This window comes from Eucalyptus grandis, chromosome 5 (assembly GCF_016545825.1).
Source record: "Eucalyptus grandis isolate ANBG69807.140 chromosome 5, ASM1654582v1, whole genome shotgun sequence".
Classification (NCBI taxonomy): Eukaryota; Viridiplantae; Streptophyta; class Magnoliopsida; order Myrtales; family Myrtaceae; genus Eucalyptus; species Eucalyptus grandis.
In genome coordinates, this window is record NC_052616.1 from 6,751,949 (window position 1) to 6,779,596 (window position 27,648).

Sequence of the window (27,648 nt, forward strand, 5' to 3'; positions counted from 1 at the left end):
GTGCATGCTGGTTATCTACAAAGGTTGCTGAATCATTCTGATTCATGATTGAAGATATTCACCTTTAGTCGTGATTCGAATTAGACAACACTCAAATCTCAAAAACGGATGACTTTGGTTCTACACATGTACAAACAAATTTGCCTCTCTAACTCTGAAATATTATTTGCACAAATTTAGGAGAGAATAAGAAGACAAAAAAAAGTGCAAAATCTATTAGAAATCCCCAAAATTGCGCATTTCACTGAATGAATTGATGCACATGAGTATCACGGACATTCTTCAAAAACCTCTAATAAATTTGGCTTAGGGACTTCAATCCGGCTTCTCCTCACTGAGATAGATCATAGCCTGCGTGAGGAAGAATTTTAGTTCGAGCATCAACAACGATGAGGATAGCAAGCTAATGGCTTACACCTCGTCGTGCTTGACCACGACCACAAGATGTGGGGGTCAAATTGAGCAAAGCGTCACATCTTGGCCCACTTGTGCTTGATTTAGGGCTTGAATTGACCTCCATCTTTCGACAAAGGTACTTGAATTACTGTTGAGGGCAGTGACAGATGAGGTTGAGGGTGTTGATGGCAATGTTGGCGGGGAAGATAGAGATGGACTCTAGGGGATGCGATCTGCAGAGTGAAGAAGGTGGAGGCACGAGGGTGATGAAGAAAAGAAAGAGAAGGACAAAAGAAATAAAAGAAGAAGGAAAAAAAAAAGATCGTTAGACAAAAATACCCCCAGATGCGAATAAGATTAGGCTAGCTTGTAAGTTGAGGTCTCTAATTGAGACTAAATTAGTTATTTCAAGCCCTTATTTGAGATAAGGTTCATTTTGGTTTCTTTTTTAAGAAAAAAATTCTACTTTAGACTTTTATTTGAAATTTTTCCCTAAATAATGATATAATAAAGAGAGAAGTGAAAAAAGAGGGATGATAAATTATTATATATATGCCTTGCTATTGTTACGCGTCAAAACCTTGTCTTGTAATGAGGAGCGTCCATTTGTAGCAATCTACAATTCTAGGCGGCAACTTAGAGGCAACATTTAGCGGTTTTCCCTTATAGATATCGTCAATGAGGTTGCGGTCATTGCATTTTGGTTTTTTGGGTACGTCCATTAAATTGTTATTGGAAATACACTCGTGATTTGCATTAGAAAAAGTCTTGCATCGGAAAATTGGTGTGGTGCAGAGTAGTTAATATTATCCTAGCCAACCTATATTTCATGATTTAAAAAAAATTACGGCGTAAAAAAATCAGTGTGTTAGCATCATTTTCCCGTGCTAGCGTGGTAAATTCCACGAGTAAATCTTAGTTTTTGCCTTATTCGAATGCATTTTCTTTTGCAGCCTATGTGTTTGGTAGCTAACTTCGGACGGACGGTATGAGGCGGACATCCGCGGAGAATTCCAAGATGGCACAAAATTCTTAAATTAATCCCTAGGCATTCCTAGGCATTCCATTTTTCATTTTTCCAAACGTCACGTTAGGACCATCTTATTCGTTCTTTCGATAAAATATTTTTCTTGTGCACCTGTGGACTCTGTTTGGCCGTCTTCTGCCGGATCGCATTTTATTAGATTCATACTGACATCGGTCTTAACTTTGATTTTCTATAAATAGCCCGAAAGCTGAGTCTCTCTTCATCATTAAAAGCCTAGTAGTTTTCAAGCAAATCTCTACAACCTCCAGAAAATTTCTTGAAGTGCTAGCATAAAAGAGCATTTTTTTCAACGTTTTCAACCATGGCATCGTCCATTATCTTCGTGACCTTAGCTTTAGTTGCAGCATCTGTTCTTGCACCAGTGATGGGCACTGATTTCATGGTTGGAGATGACAAAGGCTGGACCCTCAACTTCGACTACCAAGCCTGGGCCGCGGGGAAGCAGTTCTACGTCGGCGACAACCTCGGTATGAGTCGTGCTCCTCCCTGTTGGTCTCGCCTGTGCCGTCTGAAGCATGCTGCGCATTTGAGCAAACGCGATTGAAAATGCAATGATATAGATGCCTTTTCGTACTATGATGGGGGTCATCACCCCAATTAGTTCTGGCAAGAACATATTTTTCGAGACTGGGTGTCGTGCTTAGCTGATGCTAAGAGGCCACTGCTTCCTCTTTGTTGCAGTTTTCAAGTATCCGGAGGGCGCCCACGATGTCTTGAAAGTCAACGGGACCGGCTTCCAGCAGTGCGCGGCTCCGGCAGGCACCCCGGCTCTGTCCACGGGGAACGACGTCGTTCCCCTTCTGACCCCGGGAAGAAAGTGGTACATCTGCGGCATCAGCAACCATTGTGCGACCGGCAACATGAAGCTCGTCATAACCGTGCTGCCAAACACGGAGTCGCCCGCGCCCGCTGAAGCCTCAGCCGCTAGAGGGAGCATCGCGCCTCAATGTTACACCTTGATCATGGCTGTCTTCGGCGTCGTTGCAATGGTTATGGTTTGATGTATCTTAAGTTAGTCATTCGTCCCGTTTGTCTTTTTACTTGGCGTGGTTTATTTCGTTTGTAATCTTTGCATTCGTCCCGTTCGTCCTTTCACTTGACGCGGTTTACTTCGTTTGTAATCTTTGCATTAATTTAAAAAGTTTTTGTTGAGGAAATCTTTCATTTCGACTTGGAAAGTACATTCGATTTAGCCATTTATGCTCTTATTATTCAAGGGCGGGCCTATTCCAACCAGGCTGGATGGATGTCGCCAAAAGGATAATTTCTATGGCCTCTCGAGCGGGCGATTCACTTTTCTAAGTGCGCCGTACTCTTAAGCATTTTGTCCTACTTCCTACATCAAACATCGTATCTCAAAAAGACCTTAAAAATTTCCAATGCATGATCGAGAGTTGTTCTGCCGTGATCCAACGGTTGCCAATGCCCGAAGAACGGATCTTCGAAAATTTCTAGTAGATGAAAGAGGAGGGAAGAGGAGATGGAAGAAAGAAATGAATAATGGGGCCCAAAGAACTATAGACATCGATATTGCAGGTTGGCAATTACAAAATCTTTGCCATTTTTTTGCGAAACAAACACAACCTGATTTACATGAATAATTTTCTTTTGCGCTTCGTACAATGTAAATATATGTACATATATGCAAGAGCCTTTTCATAGAAAGTTTAAATTAATTAGTCAGCTGTATTTTAGTTATTCTAAAGTTATTGTAAAGGAAACGACATCGTCATTCTCAAACAAACGTATTCTGCAATATTGCTGGACTACTAAACCTTCTAGAATTGCTTTTGGACTCCCTATAGAAAGTCTGTTGTCGAGAAAGAAAGCGTGTATATGATAAGTTATTTGTATAATTAAAACAGTCGTTTAATAGCACCTACTTAAATAATTAAGTACCACATGAATTGCTTCGATTATTCATCATTTAAGAAGATAAATTCTTATATTTAATCAAAACATTGTACGAAGTCCAAGTGTAACAATTAGTTTTTTTTTTACTAAGTGTAACAATTAGTTTACATTGATATGTAAATAGCGGAAAATTATGAGGTTAGCGGTGGCTTTCGTCTTCAGGTCCATATATATATATATATATATATATATATATATATATATATATATATATATATATATATTATATTTTAATATTTTGTCGTGCCCCAAACTTTAAATTCTCGTTCTGCTTGCAATAAAGAGAACATGCTATGAGGAGGCAACGATGAACTTGTCCTATCCAATATGTCCCGTGGCCACACAACCAAAAAAAGTTAAGGAAGTGGATTCCTCTCAGCCGAACTATGCAAGTCCACACTCATCATAAATTGCTCCTGGCATCGATAAATTTTATGATCTCGGTTTACATGATAAATATAAATAGATTGGAAACCATGATGATTACAACCATCTCTTCATCAAAGCTATAGCTTTTGTATACACTTTCCTCTTATCATAGGGAGGCATACATGACTCTCTTTTGGAGAACTCTAGTCATCATAGTTTGCGATAGGTGATTCCGATATAATTATCATATGCAAAATCTGTCACAGAATTAAGTTTGAAGTCGGAAATACCTACAGCAATCAAGTAGATAGCGTCCTTCGAGATTTGGTATATAAAGCAACGATAACGATTTTGATTACTTCGGACAACTGACGGTCTCAAATCAAGGTTGCTTTGGCCACGCAGCTCGCAATGGAGCTCTTTCGAATTGACTGCTTTGCATGCTTAATATTGGCTAGATACGATAAAATAGATGGTTGTCCAGAAAATACCAGCGCCCAAATGCAGCTTAAGGATATGCAGGATTAGGTACGAAAATGATCATTTCACATAATGAATAGGTCAAGAGTATCGTTGATTTGGATTAAGAATCACCTGTGTTTTGACTTCTTTTTTTTTTTGGGTGCACCATGACTAGTACATTGGAGCTCATTGCCTGCGCACAAAAAAAAATCCCCTTTATGTTTGGTCATGTGAAATCAAAGCTTGTAGAATTAAAAAGCTAAATAATCAGACGTTTCTTTTAGTGCATATACTTAATGTATCAATTTTTTTTTAATAACATGCTATATGCGAATACTCATATCAATCAATCCTCGCAGACGTACATATTAATTTGCGCTTTTCTACGAATTAAAAAGCTGTATGATCAGAGGGTTCGTTTAGTGCATAAACTTAACGTGTCAATTTTTTTAGTAACATGTTATATGCTAATACTCGGATCAACCAATCTATGGATATACATATTAAACTTGAGCTTTTCCTTGATATAATATTGAATTGCTTAACTCTTTTATTAGGTTTTTGACATTTTATACCTCCTTTGAGGAAATTCCGTAATCTCGTAATTCTTTGAAATGATCAAAGTTAAACGATCATTAATCTTCTCGGCTTGGTTTAGTTGACGACTTGAGTTTAGATAATAATATTAGTCCCACGGTCCGTCTTTCTCTATAGCTGAGTGTCTAGGCCAGAAATATGCTCCTTATCTCAAATTTTGGTAATATTTCAGTCCATTCCCCATATTTTTTTCAACCCCAAAAGAAACAAGTGCGACCAAAAATATTGTATAGACTTTTTCTCTAAATGATATGGTTGATGGGGCTAATCATAATGTAAATTGTTATTTCTTCATAATATTAGGCATTTTGTGCACATAATTATATGCATATATAATATGTCAATTTCAGTATTTTGTCGTGCCTCGAAATTTAATTTTGGGTTTGGATGCCATAACGAGAATATGCTATGAGAAGGCAACAATGGACTTGTGCTAAGAAAGTGGATTCCCTTCCGAACTATGGAAGTCCACACAAAATTCATCCAGAATCTTAATTTGGGTGATAAACACTAGGAGAAAGCATTACACACACAAGATGATATAAGTTAGGACATTGTAACATATAAAAAGATTGGAAACAACAAGGATTTGTACTTTACAAATTACAATCACCTCTTGTTGACGCAATAGCTTTTGTATGAGGGTTTCTCTAATCATAGAGAGGGATACATGGCTCTCTTTTAGCGAAGTCCAGCTGTTGTAATTTGGTTCTCTTGTATTTGCATCAACATGGTAGGGGAATCCGAAATGATGATCATATATTACATATGCAACGGGATTAAGTTTGGAGTCGTAGGCACTTTCGCCGAGTAGATATCATCCTTCAGATTTTGGTGTATCATACGGCAGACAACGGTTTTAATTATTACAGACGATCGACAATCTCGGATCAAGGTTGCTTTGGCCATGCGGCTTGCAATGGAGCTCTTTTGCACTACGATTGCTTATTATGCTTATTGTTGGCTAGACATGAAATAAGAGATGGTTGTCCTGCAAACAGCGGTGCCCAAGTGGAGCTTAAGGATCGTAGGACTAGGTACGAAAACTATTATTTCCTAAAATGAATGAGGATTAATTGCACGTCAAGAGTGTTGTCTATTTGGATTAAGATACCTTTATCTGTTGATAAATATTGTTGGTGCATTGGACCTCACCATCTATGCCCCAATAATGTTATACCTATTAAATTCGGGATTTTTTTTATAATACAATGTCGTATTGCACAACAATTTTATTTGGTTTATTATGTTTTATACCGACTATTAGGAAGTGTTGTAATCTCGCAAAATTTTTAAAAAGTTGAAGTTATGATGGAACGGCATATCAATTTTTTTTTTTCATTGATGATTTTTTCAATGTGTAATTAAGATAAAAGGGTTTAATATCGGAACCTAACAATTTCTCGTTATATGATTTTGTGGTTAGTATCAAAGAAACATCATAGATAAGGTCATAATTTATGACATCTTCTTTTCTAAGTCATAACCGAATAGAAAAATGATATAACAATAAAAAAATCTTATGATAGTCATGACGTTATGATATTAGTAAAAAATTCCATAAATCACACTTTCTATTATCATTTTACGATTTTACAAAACTTTTCGTCAATATTGAAGGCCATATGACGCTATCACAACCAAATACAAAAATCCATTTTGGCCGAGGTACAATAGGATAGCTTCCATTGATATTAGAGAAACCAGTCAAGTCCATTACATCAATGCTAAATAATTCTATATTTTGTGATTAGACAACAATAATTATGATGATGGACAGATGGGTAATCATGTAAAGAAAACAAGAAATCGTTTTCTTGTTTGTTTCATTTCATTCCTTAAATTTACTATTTATTATTTGATAGTAAACTTCCAGTTATATAAACATTTTTTTTTCTTTTTACAGTTTTATATTATATAGGAATCTCAAATTTGTGAACCTGTTGTGAAAATCGGAATAGAACCTAATAAAATAAATGAAATTGCTCCATAGTCCACGAAAGAATGTATGATTGTACGAATGACTTTCTTTTGTTATTTGCAGTGTACACATAAAGATACATATATGGGAGAGCTTTACCGTAGTAAGGTTATGTATAGCACAAAATTAATTATTCAGCAATAGTTTAGTTTCTCAATCATGTACAATCTTTCTTGTAAGTAAACAACATTTTCATTCTTAAAGAAACATATTATGCAATATTAATAGAACTAATAAATCTTCTCAATTTGCTTTTGGCCTGCCCCTTGAAAAAAATAAGGTACGTAAATGATAAGCTCTTTTCGGTCAAAAAATGATAAGTTATTTGAATTTCTTTTATTAAAAGAAAATTATATTCATGGCTCAAAATAATACATAAAAAGTATATAGGCTTTATAGCAAAACAAATCAAAGTAGAGCTGAGCCAAGAATATTGCAAAACAAAGCCAAATCTAGAAAATAAGAAGTACCAACAAAGTACCAGTAGTACCACCGGCCGTGGTGGCTCTGCTGGGTAGACTCCTGCCTTTAAAGGGAAAGGTCAGGTGTTCGAAGCCCCTGCAACGCAAGTTACATGGAGGCTGGCAGACCATTAGGCGTATTACGCGTGGTGCCTTGATGGTGGGTCCTAAGCTAGCGTCACCTGGAGGTTTACGTGGCGGCTGTTGGCCAAAGCGGTTCCTTCGACACAAAAAAAAATGTACTAGTAGTACACACTCATTTAATAAGAATGGATTTGTCAAGCAAAATAATTCGCGACTGATCACTGAATCTCATATCTTCGTCAATAATGAGCACATGGAAAACTTCATTCTAACTACAATATTGCCAATTGACAGTGCGCACCTAGGTTCAGGTTCCTTTACATCATCGCCATATGGAGACAACAAAAGCAGGTTGAATGAACACATATATAACATTTGGGAGAGCAAATCTACATGGTTCAACAAGACACCAAACTTTTTGCGATTACCATAAATTGGAAGAGAACAGCTTTAAAATTTAAAATTAGATTGAGAGAAAAGAGCTCCAAATCTATATTAAGAGAGAAAAAGAAATAATAATAAAAAATATAAACAAAATTAACAAGAGAGATAGGAAAGTGAGAGTAGCTCAAATCCTTCCCATAGCTGGACGTTGAAGAAGACATGGAGAGGGAAGAGAGAGGGAAGGAGGAGATATAGAGAGGGAACCTTTGGAGCTAGTGGTGGCCTCCTTGCTCTAGGTCCAAAATTTCTTGATAAAATTAAATATTTTGTACACATATATGTGCATAAATGATATTTCAATTTGAATATTCTGTCGTGTCTCAAAATTTAAAGTCTAGGTTTGAATGCAGTAATGAGAATATGCCATGACAAGGCAACAATGGACTTGTGCTGAGAAAGTTGGTTCCTCTTTGCCGAACTATGGAAGTCCATACTCAACATAAAATGGTTGTATTATCAAGCATTGACAAAATTTGCCGTCCATGAACTTAGTTTACGTGATAAACACTATGCAAAAGAAGCACATACACAAAATGATATAAGATAGGACATCGTGACATTGTAAATAGATTGGAAACAATGAGGATACAGAATCTATAAATTACGATCACCTCTTTGTCAAAATCATAGTTTTTACATAAGTGTTTCTCTAAGCATATAGAGAGGTAAACATGGCTCTCCTTCAGAGAATTCTAGTTGTTATAATTTGGTTTTCTTATGTTTGCATCACCGTGATAGGCGATTCTGATACGACGATCGTATACAGAATATGCAACGGGATTAAGTTCGGATTCGGAAGCACCTATGGAGGTCAAGTGGATAGCGTCCTTCAAGATTTGGTGTATAACACGGCAGATAATGGTTTTGACTATTACAGACAATCGACCGTCTCGGATCAAGGTTGCTATGGCCACTCGGCTTGCAATGGAGCTCTTTCCCATTACGACTGCTTCACATGCTTAATATCTGCAAGATACGATTTGAGAGATGGTTGTCCAGAAAACACCGGTGCTCAAGTGCAGCTTAAGGATTGTAGGATGAGGTACGAAAATTATCGTTTTAATGAATGAATGGGGGATTGATGACAGTATCAAGAGTGTCGTTAATTTGGATTAAGGATCATTTATCTATTGACTAATTTCGTTTGGTGCCCCATGTTCAGTCATGTGAAGATAAAAACCCTTTGATCAAAGGGTTCTTTAATGCATTATTATTATTATTATTATTTTATGACGTGCAATACTCGGATATTCGGATCAATCAATCTCTATACATGTATCTGTTAAATTTGGGATCTTCTATATCATAATGTTGTATTGCGTAAATTTTTATTTTGTTTATGGCTTTTTATACTTGACCATGAGAAAGTGCCATGATCCCATGTGAAAAATCGAAATTACAACAAAAAGGCATATGAAGAAAAAATCATTTTTAAAAAAAAGTTTACAGTGGTTTCTCCAAGTGCCACGGTAAAAAAGTGTATGTCGGAACATGGAGAATTCCATTATTTGATTCAACACTTGGTTTCGACAAAATACGGTACCTAAAAAGGCAACATTTTATGACATCTTCTAAATTGAGCCATATCAAATATAAAAACATCACAAAAATTTAAATTTTCTCAATTTTTACAATGTTATGATGTAAGTGAAAATTTTCGTAATTATTGTTATTTTATTTTTCCATCTTATGAAATTTGCTTTATTGATCATATCCAATCAATATGTGGATACTCGTTATAAAAATGAGTTTGGTATTTTAAAATCATGAATAGGCCTAAATAATGACTTTTGAGTTTGGTATCTAGTTTTGCCCATGGAGAGTTTGAAGCCTCGATTGCTTAAATATCAAAAGAGAAGGAATATGCCAGTTGTAGATCCTTAGTTATCTTCTAGAGTTTACCTTAAAAATATAAAATAATAATAAAAAAAAATGTCATTTTGCAACAACAATTGTCGACCAGGCTAAATTCAAGAAATGGCGCATTAACTGGGCTCGATTGTGGACCATTCATCTTCTGAGTTTAGACGAAGACACTAGTCCCACGGTCCGTCTTGCTCTATAGCTAAGCGTTTCGGCCCAATTACGTCAAAGGGATGTGATCGTTTTCTCAAATTTTGATAATGTTTCGGTCCAATCCTCCTATCTTTCGACCCCGATCCGAACAATCACGATGGAATATATAAACCTCAATTCTTTCTATGGATGATGCGATGGACCGAACTCATTGCTATGGAAACTTGTACTTTTTATGAGACCCATTGTTCCTCGGCATGTGATTGTCACGACCCTTCAAACTAAATTTATTAAATAATTTTGTAGCATGCCTGAAACATTAAAAAAAGAGAGAAATAATTCTCGAAAAAGGGCATGACATCAGTTAAATCACTTGACGAATGATATATGGATGATTGCGATAATATCTTATATACATCGGAATGAGAGGACATCTATAGAGATCGTACTGTGTTCTCTAGGTATATCTTTATAAAATTTATGAGGTAATTCTTTTTAATGAAGAGAATATGCTATGAGAAGGCAATAGTGAATTTGTGCTGCAAGGAATATCACATCTTCCTCCAACGAAACAACAAGAAAGTAAATCTTCTTGAAAAAATTACAACCATCTCTTTGTTATAGCTCTGGCTTTCATAAGTGCTTCTCTAAAGACGAGGGAAGTTACTAATTTTTTTTAATTATATTTATATTAAATTAATTTTAAACTTTTAAATTGATTAATTTAATCATAAATCTTTTTGATAATTTACTAATAAAGTCATTTTAATTAATTTGATTGAAAATCGTCGATGTAAATATCAAATATTCTACATAGTGAGGTGAATTTTGATGTGAATAATTTCTATAATTTTTTTAAAATGTTTTATTTATTTATTTTAATTTTACATCTTTTAAAATTTCCTTTTGTTTAACCTTTTTTACTTTCATTATGCGGACAATGGTCAGCCGCCTGATCGCAAAAGACCTCGGGAGACGAGACAAGGGCTTGGATCTCGGATATGGACCTTTCTAAAATAGAGAGTATTTTAGATCCATTGTTATTTTATAAATTTCACCCAAAAGAAAAAGAAAAAGAAAAACAAAGTAATTATTTTCCCAACCAATCAAATACACCAAATATTTCGACCAAGAAAAAAAAAAGGACGAAATATATGGCAAAAAAGAAAAAGTCATTTTGCAGAAAATACGTGTCCACTGCGTTGCAGTTCCACCTCGAGGACAACCACTGCTTGCAGTTTCCACACTACGAATTACGAATTACGGCAAAATGACTCACCTTCATCTTCTTCATCTTCGTCTTCTTCAACCTTCTCGCGCTACGATCTCCATCGCCGGAAAGATCACTACTCTCCCATCGCCGCCCCGCTGGAGCAGACCGCCGTGCTGCAGGATGTCGAGCGGCTCGGACCCATCTCCGCCCCTCTCCCACACCCTCACTCTGCCCGTCCAGCCCGCCGAGCCCGTCCACGTCGTCGCCGCCACCGGAGTCTCCGATTCCCAGTTCAGGTGCCCAAAAAGTTCTTTCCTTTGGCCCTTCTTCCTTCGTTCTGGGTCGATTCCCGTGTTGGGTTTTGGCCGGTTTGTCTTATCGACTCGGTTTTTCTTTTTGGTGGCAGGAGCGCCATCGATTCCTCTCTGTTCAAGCAGTGGCTCAAGAACTTGCAAAGCGAAACCGGGATTTTGTCCAGTGGTGCTGGGACGCTGAAACGGGTGCTTATACAGGTAGTTTTTCTCCCCTGATTCTTGTTCACTGTGGTGAGTGGAGAGCTTTGCCCTATTTTTGTTGTCTACTGTAGTGAGTCGAGAGATGGAGCTGTTTGGTTTGAGGAGTTGCTTTGAAGGGTTCTGTGAAAATGGGGATTTTCTGTGGGGGGAAAAAGAACAATTTGGAGTCACGCTTGGGAGTGTAACTTTCTAACAATTCAGAGAGATATGTGAAAACTATCAAGCATGTTTTTCATCCCCCCCCTACCCACAAGAACTTATTTCTTCTTGTCCGTATGTCTTATAAACCAGCAAAAAAAAACTTTTTTTTTAGCTAGGCCGTGCCTTTCATTTTTCAAGAATTTTGTGGTGACGTGCACTGATGTTTCATTCAACGGCCATTACGAAATTGGATTATTTTTTGCAATGAATGTTACTTAAACACTGATCAGTATTGATGATGATGTTGATATGGAAGGCAATAGAACTCTTAAGGAAGTGTGTTCTTATTTGTGCTATGGCATGTCTGTTAATTTTTTTGGATTCAAGAAGTAATGATCTTTATTGTAGGGCGTGGATATGTTTGGAAGCCGCATTGGCTTTCTCAAATTCAAGGCAGATATTTTTGACAAGGAAACTGGGAAAAAGGTATGTTAATCAGTTCTATGCATTGATATCATCTGTGTTGAATGTCTCTTTCTAATTAAGCCTGTGGCCTGGGGAGAAGGTGATTCAAGCAAGTACTTCTTCCTTGCATTGTGTTCATGCTCTAGAACACTTTAATTTTCTTGAGAGTCGTGGAAATAAAATATTATTAGGTGCCAGGTATAGTATTTGCTCGAGGACCAGCTGTAGCCGTGCTGATATTGTTGGATTCGGATGGAGTAACTTATGCTGTTCTTACTGAGCAGGTATACATTCTGCATTGATATCTCAGGTGTTTTTTTTCCCGTTTTCCTTTAAACATCTTATTAAAAGCTGAAAATTAAATTTTAAGTGAAAAAATACAAATGACAAAAGGTAAAATTGAATCCAAAAATGCTTATAACGGCTTTTTAAAGCTGAATATTTGAGCACCTCGCAGGCTAGAGTTCCCATGGGGAGGTTTGTTTTGGAATTGCCTGCTGGAATGTTGGATGATGACAAAGGCGATTTTGTTGGCACAGCGGTTCGCGAGGTTTTGATCCACCTCATTTCTCTTTCCCTTAATTCTAAGTTTCTAACTTAATTATCTTTTGGGACACATTCTTTTCCATACAATCAATTTTCATTTTCTCTGATTCTTTAAGTGCTCTTTCTAAATTATAACCCTGGATTTTGATTATTGTTGTGATGGTACCGATTGAATCCTGGCTTCTATAGTAAACAAACTAGGCGCCAACAATACTAGCTGCAGCACTTGCACTCTTTTTTTTTTTTTTTGGGGGTGGGCACTTTACTGATCACAATGACTCATTAATGTAACAGGTCGAAGAGGAGACAGGCATCCAGCTGAATCTGAAAGACATGGTTGACCTGACAGCTTTTCTCAATCCATCTACTGGATGCAGGGTGATTCCTTCTCCGGTATGGTGACCTTTCAACATTTAAAGTTTTTCTGATTAAGCATTCATTTAATGTGAATAATATGTGGAAGTTGTTCTAGTAAAGAAAAAAGAGGAAGAAAGATAAGTGTGTCTGAAAAATGTACTGCCTTATCTTGATGTTCAGGAGCAAATTTTTTTTTGCGGCCTAGGACATGCTTAAAATCTGCCCTTGATGTCTTGGACCTGTGTCTCTCATTTTCTTTGAAGAGCTTTCGCAAGAAGTTGCTATATGTGTACTCTCTCTTATCACTTTGAAGGGTGCATTCATACCTCTCTGATCCCATCTGAATTAAACCAAGCTACGGTCCTCTTAGCAGTTAGTGATTCATTAAGTAAGCAAGGAAGAGTAGGGGGCTTTGCTATTAGAACCGTACAAGCCCAGAAATTTTGTCATTGCTGGATGACTTCTTTCATATGCTAGAAGAGCACCTCATGTCTTTTTGTACAGATACGTTAGTGGTGATTTTGTCATCATAAGGGCTATAAGCTTTGTGCAACAGTGGTGTTATTCTATATGTCTTCTTGAGAATCAATGTTTTAGATATGATTAAGCCTTGCACATTGTGGAACTAAGTCAATTTACATTTGAAGTGTATCTTTAGTTATTTTGATATTTTTATAGGCATGAAGTTCATTCTTGGATGATAATCCATGTGTAGGGAGGTTGTGATGAAGAACTAGGCATCTTCCTATTCAGAGGGAATGTGGACTCAGCGATCATCAAGCAGCTGCAAGGCAAGGAAACTGGTCTGCAAGATCATGGTGAGCTTATTAAGGTTCGTGTCATACCTTATGAGAAACTGTGGCGCGCAACCGGTGATGCGAAGGTTCTAATGGCGATTGGGCTCTACGAAATGGCCAAGCGAGAGGGTCTCCTTCCTTTGATAAATCAACCTGCTACTTCAGCGAGACAATGAAGCTTCAATGAAGCTTCTCTCTTATATCATGAAAAGACCTTTCGAGGTTTATGACTGCGACCTACCTCGAGTGGAACAATGTTCTTTTTCAATACTGTCCCGCCCAACTATTTTTCAGGGATCTTGATTCTAATGGTCATGATTCAAATCTTTACTGTTTTTTGCACCGAAGGGGGAAATGAAAGAGACCATATACCGTCACAAAATTGATGACATTAGTTAATGTACTCATGAAGTGATTCTTCTCGTTACGAGAATTTTGTTTTGATTATATTTCGCGGAACAATCATGTGATGTTTTCACTTTAGAACCAGATTTGGCACATCAACATTACATTTTAAAGGTATGGTAAAAGCCGGTCATCCACTTTGGGATCAGGAGATTTGCAAGAAATTATTGTTTTATGACCTGATATCAACCAATTGCACTGGCTACAAATCTAGTCCAGAGATTTCGGGCTAAGCTGTAGGCAAGCAGTCAACACAAATGCCGCTGAAAATACACACAAAGGGCTAAGTAACTTGTCAGTTCCTTTCTTTTCAATGCTAACAAATCGAACCCTCATGTCCATACACGCCTCTCCAAGAAAATTATACAACTGCGAGAACTCATATAATTCAGACTTTGCTGGTGACGAAATCATTGTTACTTGACTCCCATATGGTGGTCCCATCACACGTACACAGCTTCTTGTAGTTCTCTCCCACGCCGGCACTTCTTGCAATTACAGCAGCTGCAATACCTGCATCTGATTTATCTTCACTTTCATAGATTGCTATTGAGCGTCCAATGAGATCGGCAACCCGCAGCTTCTCTTTGATGCCAGAGAAGAAAGCCTCACCCTTCTCATCAGTATCCAGTGTTCCCAGGTCGCCAAGGGGCTGGAACACGAGATGGAACATCAGCTCAATGTGAATCACATTAAAGAAATGGAACAACTTCTCAATCTGATCATATGAAAGAATCGGCGAGACAGACCGAAGGTGATATCACAACAAAAACACCTCATACTCACGCTAGGACACCCAAAAACACGAAAAAGGTTTCATCTGATATTTAGTTATGCCAGGATGGAATGCATGAAGCACTAATGCAATCCAGGATGTACAGAGGGCACCAAGACAAAGTTCGAGCTTAAAACACTTAAGACTATCAACTCTAGTTGGAGGACAAACATGTAACGTGTGATTTCAAAATTACACAGAAAGAAATAAAGCTCGAAGAAAATCACAGCTAATTTTTAGACCTGCTCTCTCGTGAAGCCTCATAGCAGTCGTATTCCAATCACAAAGTATTATTTGCCGGCTCAGATGTGTGATGTAAAAGAAAATAATGTTCTTGTTACCCGACAAACTGTCAGGTAGAGCAAATACAATGGGTACACAGAGAGGGTTCAACAAAACTATTAATGTTATGACATAAGAATGCATTGCATGCAAGTCACATATTGCGCAATTACTTCACCACTTGTTTTTTATTTTAGAAATCTTATTTATGCTATATACTTAGGCCTTATTGACAGAAAACACGAAGGGGAAGCAGAAACAACAATAACAGCCGTCATCATCCCCCATATAACTAATGCTCATAGCAAGAAAATCAGTTATTATAACGAGCAAACTTGGAGTAAGTCTAGGCAAGCAAACCTGATCTGCAGTTGCTTCAGCAGTCGGATTGAAAACTTTCCCAGTGCTTGCTGCCCCTCGGGTCAAATCACCATATTCGTTAATGGACCAACCATGCTTCCCAGGAGACAACCCACTAAAATTGGCTTCGATCCTAGCCAATTCCATGTTCACTTGAGCTAAGCGAACTACTCCAAAAACATCCGGACCTTTGAATTCTGCTACGGCGGCAGATATTAGAAAATCTGCACAACAGCAACGATGATTTACCACCACATGGAGGCTGAAAGAGTGTGTTTTGGTTCTTTACAAGTATGTTGTCATATTGTTGAATAATTAACCTTCTTTCAAATGGATAATGCAGAAACTCTTTACTTAGATATTGGAATAATGAGCTGGAACAGACAGATGTCTTATCAAAAACGAATTCAACCTTTTTTTAGGAATGGAGGTCCATAGCCATTATCCATGCGAATAAAAACTTTGATTTGCAAGATGAAGATATTCAGAATTATGAGTATCCATTTGTAGAAGCATTAAAATTTCTATCGTCAACCAGCTATGAGCAAAAGATAACCATATTTCAGCAAAAGAAGCTCGGTTGATGATGGTCTCCATAACCCAATTATCCATTCAATTGTCATAGAGGCGACCTCACTCCTAAATCGTTTCCTAGAGGATTAAGTTTGGAAAGAAGATGAACGAGGAGAGGGAACCATAGAAAAACAAAAAATGGCCTTATCCTAGATGTAGGCAATAATCACCAAGCTGACCTCAGTTGTTTTAGAGAAAGGATAAGGTATGTAGAAGAGAACTGATGGCTTTATATATCAATAGCCAAATGACTAGTTAGCCTGCACACTTAGTGCTGCAGTAGGCCGGCCAACAGCAATTAGAACAAAGCACACTCACAAATCACACTTTTTCATTCTGAAAATTCACAGAAATAAGAACTACCCTACTTTGTTAATTTAATCGTCTACCTCAAATTTTCAGACTGCATTGCATGGATGGTCCTTACATATCATTTCTTCACATTTGAAGTCAATCTACTTGCAGGCAGATCCCTATCAATCATCACTTGCAATTGTGATCTACAATGGACTCAATATCAGTAATGACCATGTATAACCTGTCGGATCTTCTGATTAGATTGTCATGGTATAGCAACATACTCTCTAGATGCGGCTAAAGTATCAAAAAGAGAACATTGCACAAATCATGGTAGAATAGTCGACCCACCTTCTGGTACACCTTGGCCTATCAAACGGGCTTTACGACCAGTCTGCTCCAATGCTTCGGTCAAAGTCTTGACAGGTGAATTACCCAGAATCCGAACCACTTGATTGCTCAAGTCCACCTCGATGTTTTTCACTCCTAGAGGATTCCATCAGAACAACAGCGCAACAATTCAGTAAAAATAAAGAAAGCTAAGAAATTAGAGCAGGCCAGATGATGAACCTAATGAACCGCCTGAAAATAAACAACTAAGGGGCCACAAGCACCTACCCTCAACAGTCTGCAACTTGCTCTTCACAGCATTAACACAACCCTCGCACTTCATATCAACCATATACTCAGTCTGTGGGGGAAAAATTAACAAGATGTAAGCTTCAGAATTAAATCAGATGAAATTATTAAATCCCAGCAACACCAACCCCCCCAAAAAACAAAAGACAAAAACTTCATATCAATCTCCATTTCCAGCAACAGAAAGAGCTCTTATTTCACAAATCATTGAAGGGCGGCAATGTGAACTTCTCTAATTACACAGACCAAGAGCTAAACAACCATCGCCCAGAAACGCCACCCAAAACCAAATATCTACAACTGACGAAACGAAAAAAGAAATTCACGAGAAGGAGGATTGAAGGACTCACAAGCAGCTCCGGCAAGACAGCACCATTCTGCAAGATCAAAAAACAACCGGAAAATCAAGAATCGCCAAGAAACGACTCTAAAACAGACGATCGAAATCACGAGTAGCCGAAATCAAGAACCTGGGAGGTGGGTTCGAGATCGGAGGCGGGCGCGTCCATGTGAAGAGCCGAGGGGGCGGAGTCACGGCCTCTTACGGTCGCCGAAGAGCCCACGTGGCCGGAAGAATGAGAGAGGGACAGGAAGCTCGGGTTCGGAAACCTGGGGAAGCGGATGGAGCAAGAACAGGCGACGGAACAAGAAGAAGAAGAAGGAGCGGGAGAGCGGTGATGGGAAGAAGCGAGGGCGAGAGCCGCGGGGACAGCAGAAGCCGCGACGGCTGTTGTGATGGTGGCCGCTGACCTTAGCAAGAAGAACCCCATCTCTCCTCCGCCCTCTCCTCCTTTTTACTTTCGCGTTTTTTTTTCGGCGCTGTTCTTGTTTCCGTTCCTAACTACCCACGAATGCAAAAGTCAAAATTACTGCGCAGATGTCTCGCGGAGATTGGGCGTCGTCACGTACTTTCGTTCCTCTATCTGGGACGATTTATGCGAATCGGGTGATGCCAGAGTGATGTATACAGAAAGGTCCTGGAGCATCCTGAAAGTTCTCTCGTTCTATGCTGACCGGTGCCTAAGATTATTTTGCTAAGCACTAGTGTTGGAGTTTGATGTTTCAATGTAGTGTCTTAAAAGGTTGCAAAGTCCACGAATTTTGATAATTTAACAAGTGCCTGAATTCATTTGAGAAATGCATTTAATAAGTGTTTTGTAGGTATTTAGGGTGCGTTTGATAATATTTCCGTTAAAAAATTGTTTCAGGGAATAAAAAAAAAATTATTTCGAAGAATAATTTTTGAAAAAAGAATGCGTTTAGTAATTGAACAAAATTTCTATTCTTGAAATAGAAAAATAACAAAAACAGTTTGGTAAACTTATAATTTTTTGATTTTATTTTTCCTTTTTATTTTTTTTAATTTTTTCTTCCTTTTGGCTGGCGGCCTCGCCTAGCCACAGCGAGGCTCACAGGATCTGGGAGAGCTCGAGCTTGCATAGCCACTGACGACACTCCGGCGAGGTCACTGACCCTTGACGGTCAGTTGCTGGCGTCGCCGGCCCTTGATGGTCGGTTGTCGGCCATGGCCGAGGTTGGCGACCAGCCAAAGAAAAAAGAAGAAGAAAAGAAAAAGAAAAAAAAATGAAGAAAAAAATAGGAGAGAAAAATTGTTTTCGAAAGTGTTCCGAGAACAAAGAAACAAGTTTTTCTTGTTTGCTGCTCCAAATTTGTTCCCTTGGAATAGAAATAAGTCCCAAAAACAAAAACATAAACAAATACGTTTCTGTTCATGATAAGAAAAAAAGAACACAAACAAACGCACCCTTACTTGCAAAATTCATATACAAAATGAAATATGACTTTGTAGGTTCTAAATTTTTGTCTTTTGCAACTTTTCTTTTGCTCACTCGAGTATCTAAATCAAGGCTGTTTTTTTTTTTTTTTTTTTTTTTTTTTTTTTGGGTTTCATTTTTCTTCTTCTTTTTTTTTTCTCCATACCTTTGACATCTTTCGCAAATCATTTCTCTTGCTGTCCATTCTCTTATTTCTATGCCTCCCACTTCTTCTTCTTCCTCTTCTTTAACAACCCTCTCTCGCATTTGAAATCCCCAAAAGAATTACTTACGACAACAATTCAAACTCTCCTCATTTGCTACTAGAGCGATGGTTTTGACAAAAGCTTGTTTTTTCCTTTTTAGTTTTCTTGATCTCGAATCATGCTTATTCCGATTGCTATTTTGTATTTCTTCATATCTTTTCTTAAAAGTGAATTTGAGTTTTGGGTCATAGAAGTGCTTGATCTTGTGTTTCAATGTTGCGATTAGAATGTAGCGTGCATCAAAACAGTGTTTCTGAATTAATTGTGCAATTACTTTGTAGTTTGTAGCATACTTGAGTCCTATAGACTAAGGCCTCTTTGGGTTTATTTTCTTAATATCATTTCCACATGTTCTTTATCATCAATTTTGATCAATTTTGAGTTACTATGTTGCTTCTCATTAAATGACTTGTTGGAAATAATGATATGGGATATCAAAGAAATGATTTGCAAAAGATAACTGAGACAGTCAAAGGCATGGAAAAAAAGAAGCAAGAAAGTGGGACTCGTAAGGAAAAAAAAGAAGAACCAAAATAAAAAGTGTGAACCAAATAATAATAAAAAAAGATCAATTTTATAGAATTGTATGAGAAGTGGTGGGCGCCACAAGGGATAATATGATAAAAAAAGAAAAGAAAAAGAGTATCTGAGCTAAATGAGGAGTGAAAAAAGCGTCGCCCTATAAAATATGATATGTTTATTTATTTCTATGTTAATATTTCACCTTTTTAGTGTCACATTAGCAATGAGTGCATCGATTGACATTTCCATACATAGACTTAAAAAATCCAGTAAAAAGAAGAAAAGGCACATAAGATCTCGAGGGGTTTTTGATGATGCAACGAGGGTGTGTTTAGCACAGTTGATAAGGGATTTTGGGCTATTGAAGGTTTTTGTATCAAAGTAGACGTATTTGGCAAGACAATTCCAAAGGCTTTTGAACTAAATGCAGCACTTCCAAAGTATTGAAGTTCAGTGCAATTCTTACCCCACATTGGCATCGAGCATTTTTAGAATGTTACTTTAGGGGTTAATCAATATTATCATAATTATTTTTTGCATATGCAAATGCTTTTCCCAAAGGTTCTTTGGCACACACCCAGCCTCTGCGCAGCTCGAGCTTCAAGTTGTCGGCATCGTTTCCATGGCATCCTTGTGATGCCAGGGCTTTCCTGAATGGTATTACGATCACCTTTTTCCGTGACACTCTTCTCTTCGTTTGGGTTCCAAACTGCTTTCATTCCTTGTCACTAGGACATCAAAACTTTTGCAATCTTCTTGCACAAAGTTTTGAAGAACTCTGGATGGATATTGACCCCGAGAAAAGAAAATCTCTAAATGCTTGAGCTTGTCTCATTTGTTTGTATGTCCATTTAATTGTTGAGACGCAACTCTAAATCAATTTTGAATCATAGTTTCTATAGTCTCTTCAATATTACCGAAAACACAAATATTTGGAGCTCCAGATATATTTAGGAGTTCCCACTAGATCACCTTCTTGGCCAACATCCTTTCCTCCCTTCAATGGCCAAGAGATAGGACAGTAATGTGAAATTAATCGCATGGTATCACACTATAGTTAATTATCGAAAGTCTGCGTAAAAAATATAATATTCCCTTAGACTTAATCTATACAATCAACATGTTACGTAAATACTAAAAAGATACTAGTCCTACATATATGTGATCTCTTAAATGGCCATAAATCACGGCTCGCCTAAAGTTTGCCTATGCATAATCTACATATCATAAGCATTCACCAAACTTTGTCGATAAAAATGAGCACACCCGTGTAGTTTAAAACAAACCAAGAAAGGAGATGATGGAGGATAAAAACGATGCCGATCTATCTAATCGATCTAAACTATAAGAGATGGTCTCCCCTTGTTCTCCTTGTATGATATCATTGCGGTCAAGGAAAGCTGGACAGACGATGGTTTCCAGAACGTTAGCATTAGTTTATACAATTGTTAGGACCAAAGTGGGTAAAAGACATAGATGACAATTCCAAAGACTAATCTGACTTGGCAAGGCATGATTTAATGTCGGAAATCAAATTGTTCTTTAATTTTTTTTTTCTTTGGGGGTTACAAACTTCAAATTGTCCTGGTCCCCAAAAACGCAAGCTTCGCATCTAAATTCTTCTTCTGGTCTCTTCACATGAGTCCAACAAGATCGAAACATCAATTCCAATGATCGTATTTTAAAGCAGCAATTGGATGAGTACATAATCTGGTTGTTTTGTTTGAAACTAGCGAGATCTAGACATACATTTGTTGGGCTCTTTTCTTGGAATGGGTTTCCGGAGATCGCCATGAGCCAAGTCCCTTTTCTTGGACTCTTGCAAGCGAACTCACGGTTAGCATTCAAAGAAGCCACGACAAACGGAGCCTAAATCTCTCGATTACCACGATTTCAGCTGTCGAGTGCCGGCTTGCGTCCATCGAAACCTGCAGTGTCCCGATGCAGCCCTTCGTCTCGCTTCTCCTATATAAGTGTGCTACAAGTTCGACTGCTTACACAGAACTCAGAATCACAAAGCGTTTATCTGTCTGCTAATTCGAGATGGGAGACCGGAAATGCAGATTGTCTCCAAACACCACGATCATTTTCATTCTCGGTCTCGCTAGCATTCTAAGTGTTAAATTATGTCTCGAGTTTTTCGCTGGAAAAGAGGAAATATAAAAATAAATGAAAATAAAGTTTCCTCTTTGCCGCACGGAAGCTTGCGGAATCGAATTGAAGAAAAACAAAGAAGCAGCGTCCCACTCGGCTTTGTAGAATTAAAAGGGAAAGTCAAATCTTTCTCTTTTGTTGACCGAATCTTGGATTAGTCGGTTTCTTCATGCACGCAACTCTCTGGCGGTGGAATAAAGAATTCTTTTGCAGGTCTTTTTTATTCGGTTAGTGGCCGCTTGAAACCCTACGTGAAAGAGGAGCCGCCGAAGGATTCACGTGGTGAAGCAGGCCGCCGAGAGGGAGGAAAGCCACGCCGTTTTACTCTGAGTGCTGTGGGTGTTCTGTTCGTGAGAGACATTCATAGGTGCTGGGTGCTTGGCTTTGGGTCTTCGTATTTCTCGTGCGGCAAAACTTATTCGTGATTTACATCCAAGTAAGATGATGTATTTGTGTAATTGGGATTTGGAAACACCGAAAGAGTGTTTGAGTGACTTGAGTGTGTAATCTCCTGTATCGCTTGATCTATAGTGAAATTCGCTGCTGCTCTCCCCGTGGACGTAGGTCTTTACGACTGAACCACGTAAATCTGGTGTCTGATTTATTATTTTTTTCTTCTTCCGTCTATATTTTGTTCGATCGCTCGCCCCATCGCAACACTAAGCACTCCATTTGCTAATGCCGACGTTGCCGTAGCTGATGGTGCAAGTAGCTCATTGTCGACTTATATCATCCAAGTGCAGAAGCCGAAAGACAAAGATCTCACTACTTTGGAGGATCTCGATACTCTGTATCGGTCATTTTTACCTACCCAGCAGCCAGCTCCAACCAAGAACAAAGAATGGTACACTCATACCGAAATGTACTATCCGGGTTTGCGGCCAAATTGACCGCTGAGGAAGCTAAAGCCATTCGAGAGAAGGACCGTGTTTTGCACGTGCGTCCGGAGAAGGCGCTCTCTCTGCACACAACTCACACGCCCAACTTCTTGGGATTGCACCAAGGAGTCGGGCTCTGGAATGACTCGAACTACGGGAAGGGCATGATAATCGGAGTATTGGACACGGGGATTTTCCCTGACCACCCTTCCTTCAGCGATGAGGGGATGCCTCCGCCCCCGGCCAAGTGGAAGGGCAGGTGTGACTTCAACGGCACATCTTGCAACAACAAGCTCATTGGTGCGAGGTCGTTCACCAGTTCGAGCACGACTCATGCACAGGCCGTTCCGCCGTACGATGGTGAGGGCCATGGCACGCACACTTCAAGCACGGCTGCCGGTGCTTTTGTGAGGGATGCCAGCGCGCTCGGTCATGCCAAAGGCACGGCCACAGGCATGGCGCCTCTTGCGCATTTGGCAATGTACAAGGTTTGTGATGCAAACGGGTGCCTCGAGAGCGACATATTAGCTGGGCTCGACACGGCCATAGAGGACGGTGTCGATGTGCTTTCCCTCTCTTTAGGAGGAATATCCCAACCGTTCTTCGACGACTCGATCGCGATAGGTGCATTTGCTGCCACCCAAAAGGGAATTTTCGTCAGCTGCTCCGCAGGGAATAGCGGGCCGTCCGACGGCACATTGTCAAACGAAGCACCGTGGATTCTCACCGTGGGAGCGAGCAGCATCGACCGCACCATAAAGGCCACGGCGCACCTTGGGAATGGCCAAGAGTTTGATGGGGAGACACTCTACCAGCCCCACGACTTCCCTCCGACGCTGCTTCCCCTTATTTATGCGGGAGTAAACGGAGATCCATCCTCGGCCCTCTGCCTCCCAGGATCACTAGGAGGCCGCTCGGATCTCCAAGGGAAAGTGGTTGTGTGTGACATCGGCGACGGCAGAGGGCGAGTCGCAAAAGGTCAAGAGGTCAAAAATGCGGGTGGTGCGGCCATGATCCTCGTGAATGGTCCCATCGAGGGTTACACCACATTGGTCGATGCGCATGTCCTACCCGCGGTCCATGTGAGCTACGTTGCAGGGATGGTGATTAAAGACTACCTAAGCACGGCGCAGGCACCAGCAGGCACGATCCTATTCAAAGGCACCCTCATCGGTAGATCGGTTGCCCCGGCCGTATCATTCTTCTCTTCCCGTGGCCCCAACTTCCAAAGCCCCGGCATCCTCAAACCGGACATCATTGGTCCGGGCGTGAACATTATTGCCGGTTGGCCATTTCCTTTAGACAATTCCACAAACCTGAAGCACGCATTCAATGTGATCTCTGGGACCTCCATGTCCTGCCCCCACCTCAGCGGCGTGGCGGCGCTGCTCAAGAGCGCGCACCCGGACTGGTCGCCTGCCGCCATCAAGTCTGCTATCTTGACCACCGCCACCACCTCCAACCTGGAACGCCGACCCATCGTCGACCAGACGCTCCATCCGGCGGACATTTTCGCCACCGGCGCTGGACACGTCAACCCATCAAAGGCCGTTGACCCCGGTCTCATATACGATGTTGGACCGCAAGATTACATCGCTTACCTTTGTGGGCTCGGCTACACCGACTCAGAAATCGAGACCATAGTTCAAGAAACAGTCACATGCTCGAGCATACCGAGCATCCCCGATTACCAGCTCAACTATCCATCGATAAGCGTGAGGTTCGAGGGTTCGGTAAATACGGTGAGTGTGACGAGGACGGTGAGGAATGTCGGACCTGCGAAGTCGCGTTATATTTTGTCACTCATTGACCCGATCATGGGTCTGGACTCAATTGGCGTGTCCCCGGGTGATCTGGAGTTCACCGAGGTGAACCAGACAGTGAGCTATACTGTTGACTTCACGAGGAGCGTTGACTGGAACACCACGGCGACGCCGTTCGCTCAAGGAGCGATCACGTGGGTCTCTGGTCAGCATTCGGTTCGAACCCCAGTGGCCGTTTTGTTCGAGTAATTGCAGGGAGTGTCTGAATTTCATCGTTCAAGAATCGAAGTTGATGAGGGTGGTGGACCGGGCTTGCGAAGTGACGTGACGTGTGACATTTTGGCTTTTCTCACATTTTATCATGGTTGGATGTTTTAGACTTTTCGTCGAGTTGTTTTCCGTACGTGTTGTTTTAATGTTCAAAGCTGTTAAGATTCAAGTCAGTTCATGCACAAGCACTAGGGCTTCGGCACACAGGACATTAATCAACTAAATATGTTTAGGCTTTTCCAAAAGACGGTCATCCATTCTGACTTTGCATGGAAGGTTTTAATTAAGAAGATCAGATTGTGCTTTAACTGTGTTTTAATGACGAACTCGAAATTGTCCTCTACCTCATAAACGCAAGCTTCGCATCTGATTTCCTTCTTCAATGTCGTCAACACAATGGAAGTTCTTTGTTTCGCTCCTCCTATATATATGTGCGCTATAAGTTCAACTATCAACACAGATCTCAGAAGCTCAAATCATTTCTCTGCTTCTTCTGCTAATTTGAGATGGAAGACCGGAAATGCAGATCGTGTCCGACCACCGTGATGATTTCCCTTCTCGGTCTCGCTTGGCTTCTAAGCATATCGCCTGCTGATGGTGCTATTGCAGTAGCTAACCCAAGTAGCCCATTGTCCACTTATATTGTCCAAGTGCGAAAGCCGGCCGACCAAGATTTCGCTGCTACTCCAGGGGATCTTGATGCTTTCTATCGGTCATTTTTACCTGCCACAGCAGCCAGCTCAAACCAGGAGCACAGAATGGTTCGCTCATACCGAAATGTACTATCCGGGTTTGCTGCCAAATTGACCACTGAGGAAGCTGAAGCTATTCGAGAGAAGGACGGTGTTTTGTACGTGCGTCCGGAGGAGGCGCTCTCTTTGCACACAACTCACACCCCCGACTTCTTGGGATTGCACCAAGGTGTCGGGCTCTGGAAAGACTCGAACTTCGGTAAGGGCGTCATCATTGGAGTTCTGGACACAGGGATTTTTCCTGACCACATTTCCTTCAGCGACGAGGGGGTGCCTCCGCCCCCGGCCAAATGGAAGGGCGGGTGTGACTTCAATGGCAAGTCTTGCAACAACAAGCTCATCGGTGCCAGGTCGTACACTGGTCCGCCAGATGATCAAGTGGGACACGGCACGCACACTTCCAGCACGGCTGCTGGTGCTTTTGTGAGGCGTGCCAGTGCACTCGGGAATGCCAATGGCACGGCCGTAGGCATGGCGCCTCTTGCGCATTTGGCAATATACAAGGTTTGCGAGGTTTTCGGGTGCCTTGAGAGTGACATATTAGCTGGGTTCGACGCAGCCATTGAGGACGGTGTGGATGTGCTTTCACTCTCTCTTGGAGGAATATCCCGACCGTTCTATGACGACGCGATCGCAAAGGGTGCATTTGCCGCCATCCAAAAGGGCATCTTCGTCAGCTGCTCCGCCGGGAACAGTGGGCCGTCCAACAGCACGTTGTCAAATGAGGCACCATGGATTCTCACCGTGGGAGCGAGCAGCATCGACCGCACCATAACGGCCTCGGTGCAGCTCGGGAGCAGGCAAGAGTTCGATGGGGAGACCCTCTACCAACCCCACGACTTCCCTCAGAAGCTACTTCCCCTTGTTCATGCGGGAAAAACCGGAGATCCATCCTCGGCTTCCTGCCTCGCTGGCTCACTACGAGGCCGCTCGGACCTCCAAGGGAAAGTGGTTGTGTGCGATATTGGTGACGCAAAAGGACGACTCGAGAAAGGTCAAGAGGTCAAGGATGCAGGCGGCGCGGCCATGATCCTCGCGAACGGTCCCACCGAGGGATACACCACATTGGCCGATGCACATGTCCTTCCCGCAGTCCACGTGAGCTACGTCGCAGGGGCGGCGATCAAGAGCTACCTGAGGAAGGCGCCAGCGCCGACTGCCACGATCCTATTCAAAGGCACCCGCATTGGAACATCGGCCGCCCCGGCAGTATCATTCTTCTCTTCGCGCGGCCCCAACATCGAAAGCCCCGGCATCCTCAAACCGGACATCATTGGCCCCGGCGTGAACATCCTTGCCAGTTGGCCATTTCCTTTAGACAAATCCACAAGCAAGACGCACGCATTCAACGTGATCTCCGGGACCTCTATGGCCTGCCCCCACCTCAGCGGTGTGGTCGCGCTGCTCAAGAGTGCGCACCCCGACTGGTCGCCGGCCGCCATCAAGTCCGCCATTGTGACCACCGCTGCTACCTCCAACATGAAACGCCAACCCATCATCGACCAGACGCTCCATCCGGCAGACATTTTCGCCACCGGTGCAGGACATGTCAACCCGTCAAGGGCCGTCGACCCGGGTCTCGTTTACGACATCGGACTGCAAGATTACGTTCCTTATTTTTGCGGGCTCAACTACACTGACTCAGAAATCGAGATGATAGTTCAGAAGAAAGTCACATGCTCGAGCATAAAGAGCATACCCGATTACCAGCTCAACTACCCGTCGATCAGCGTGGTGTTCGGGGGCTCGGTGACGATGGTGAGTGTGACAAGGACGGTGAGGAACGTTGGACCGGCGAAGTCGCATTACCGGTTGGTCATCGACCCGATCAAAGGTCTGGACTCGATTGACGTGCACCCGCGTGATCTGGAATTCACGGAGGCGAACCAGACAGCGAGTTACAGGGTTGACTTTACGAGGGGAGTTGACCGGAAAGCGGCGGCGACGATGCCGTTCGCTCAGGGGACGATCACGTGGGTCTCTGCTCGGCATTCGGTTCGGACCCCTGTCGCTGTTGTGTTTTAACTGCAGGGAGTGTCTTGAGATTGCTAGGGTTCAAGAACTGCAGCCGACGAGGAGGGAGCTCGTGGAGTGGCGTGACGTGTGATTACGTTGGCTTCTCTCATGTGTT

At 41.1% G+C, this 27,648-nt stretch overlaps 6 protein-coding genes across 6 annotated transcripts; 5 read left to right on the top strand and 1 right to left on the bottom strand.

Annotated features, from left to right (window-relative positions):
- Positions 1-1,745: 1,745 nt before the first annotated feature.
- LOC104445982 (blue copper protein 1b) lies at positions 1,746-2,445 on the top strand. The gene is made up of 2 exons (XM_010059902.2): positions 1,746-1,911; positions 2,126-2,445. Exons 1-2 carry the CDS (start codon positions 1,746-1,748, stop codon positions 2,443-2,445), a joined length of 486 nt encoding a protein of 161 aa, XP_010058204.2.
- A 5,982-nt stretch (positions 2,446-8,427) lies between these two features.
- LOC104445983 (antifungal protein ginkbilobin-like protein) lies at positions 8,428-8,943 on the top strand. Its single transcript, XM_010059904.2, has 2 exons — positions 8,428-8,798; positions 8,919-8,943. Exons 1-2 carry the CDS (start codon positions 8,428-8,430, stop codon positions 8,941-8,943), a joined length of 396 nt encoding a protein of 131 aa, XP_010058206.2.
- A 2,045-nt stretch (positions 8,944-10,988) lies between these two features.
- Positions 10,989-14,253, top strand: LOC104443751 (nudix hydrolase 14, chloroplastic). Its single transcript, XM_010057272.3, has 7 exons — positions 10,989-11,281; positions 11,392-11,497; positions 12,050-12,127; positions 12,298-12,390; positions 12,564-12,656; positions 12,947-13,045; positions 13,725-14,253. Exons 1-7 carry the CDS (start codon positions 11,043-11,045, stop codon positions 13,980-13,982), a joined length of 966 nt encoding a protein of 321 aa, XP_010055574.2. The 5' UTR covers positions 10,989-11,042; the 3' UTR covers positions 13,983-14,253.
- A 206-nt stretch (positions 14,254-14,459) lies between these two features.
- Positions 14,460-17,968, bottom strand: LOC104443753 (copper chaperone for superoxide dismutase, chloroplastic/cytosolic). Its single transcript, XM_010057273.3, has 6 exons — positions 17,608-17,968; positions 17,488-17,514; positions 17,117-17,189; positions 16,850-16,984; positions 15,629-15,852; positions 14,460-14,863 (listed from the first exon to the last, which is right to left on the bottom strand). Exons 1-6 carry the CDS (start codon positions 17,905-17,907, stop codon positions 14,600-14,602), a joined length of 1,023 nt encoding a protein of 340 aa, XP_010055575.2. The 5' UTR covers positions 17,908-17,968; the 3' UTR covers positions 14,460-14,599.
- A 3,775-nt stretch (positions 17,969-21,743) lies between these two features.
- On the top strand, positions 21,744-24,744 carry LOC104445984 (subtilisin-like protease 1). Its single transcript, XM_039313246.1, is given in 3 exon segments — positions 21,744-21,798; positions 22,551-22,663; positions 22,666-24,744. Coding segments are annotated over 3 exon segments (2,247 nt in total).
- Positions 24,745-25,271: 527 nt separating this feature from the next.
- On the top strand, positions 25,272-27,542 carry LOC108959449 (subtilisin-like protease). Its single transcript, XM_018873085.2, has one exon. The coding sequence runs from the start codon at positions 25,272-25,274 to the stop codon at positions 27,540-27,542; it is 2,271 nt and encodes a 756-aa protein (XP_018728630.2).
- Positions 27,543-27,648: the final 106 nt, after the last annotated feature.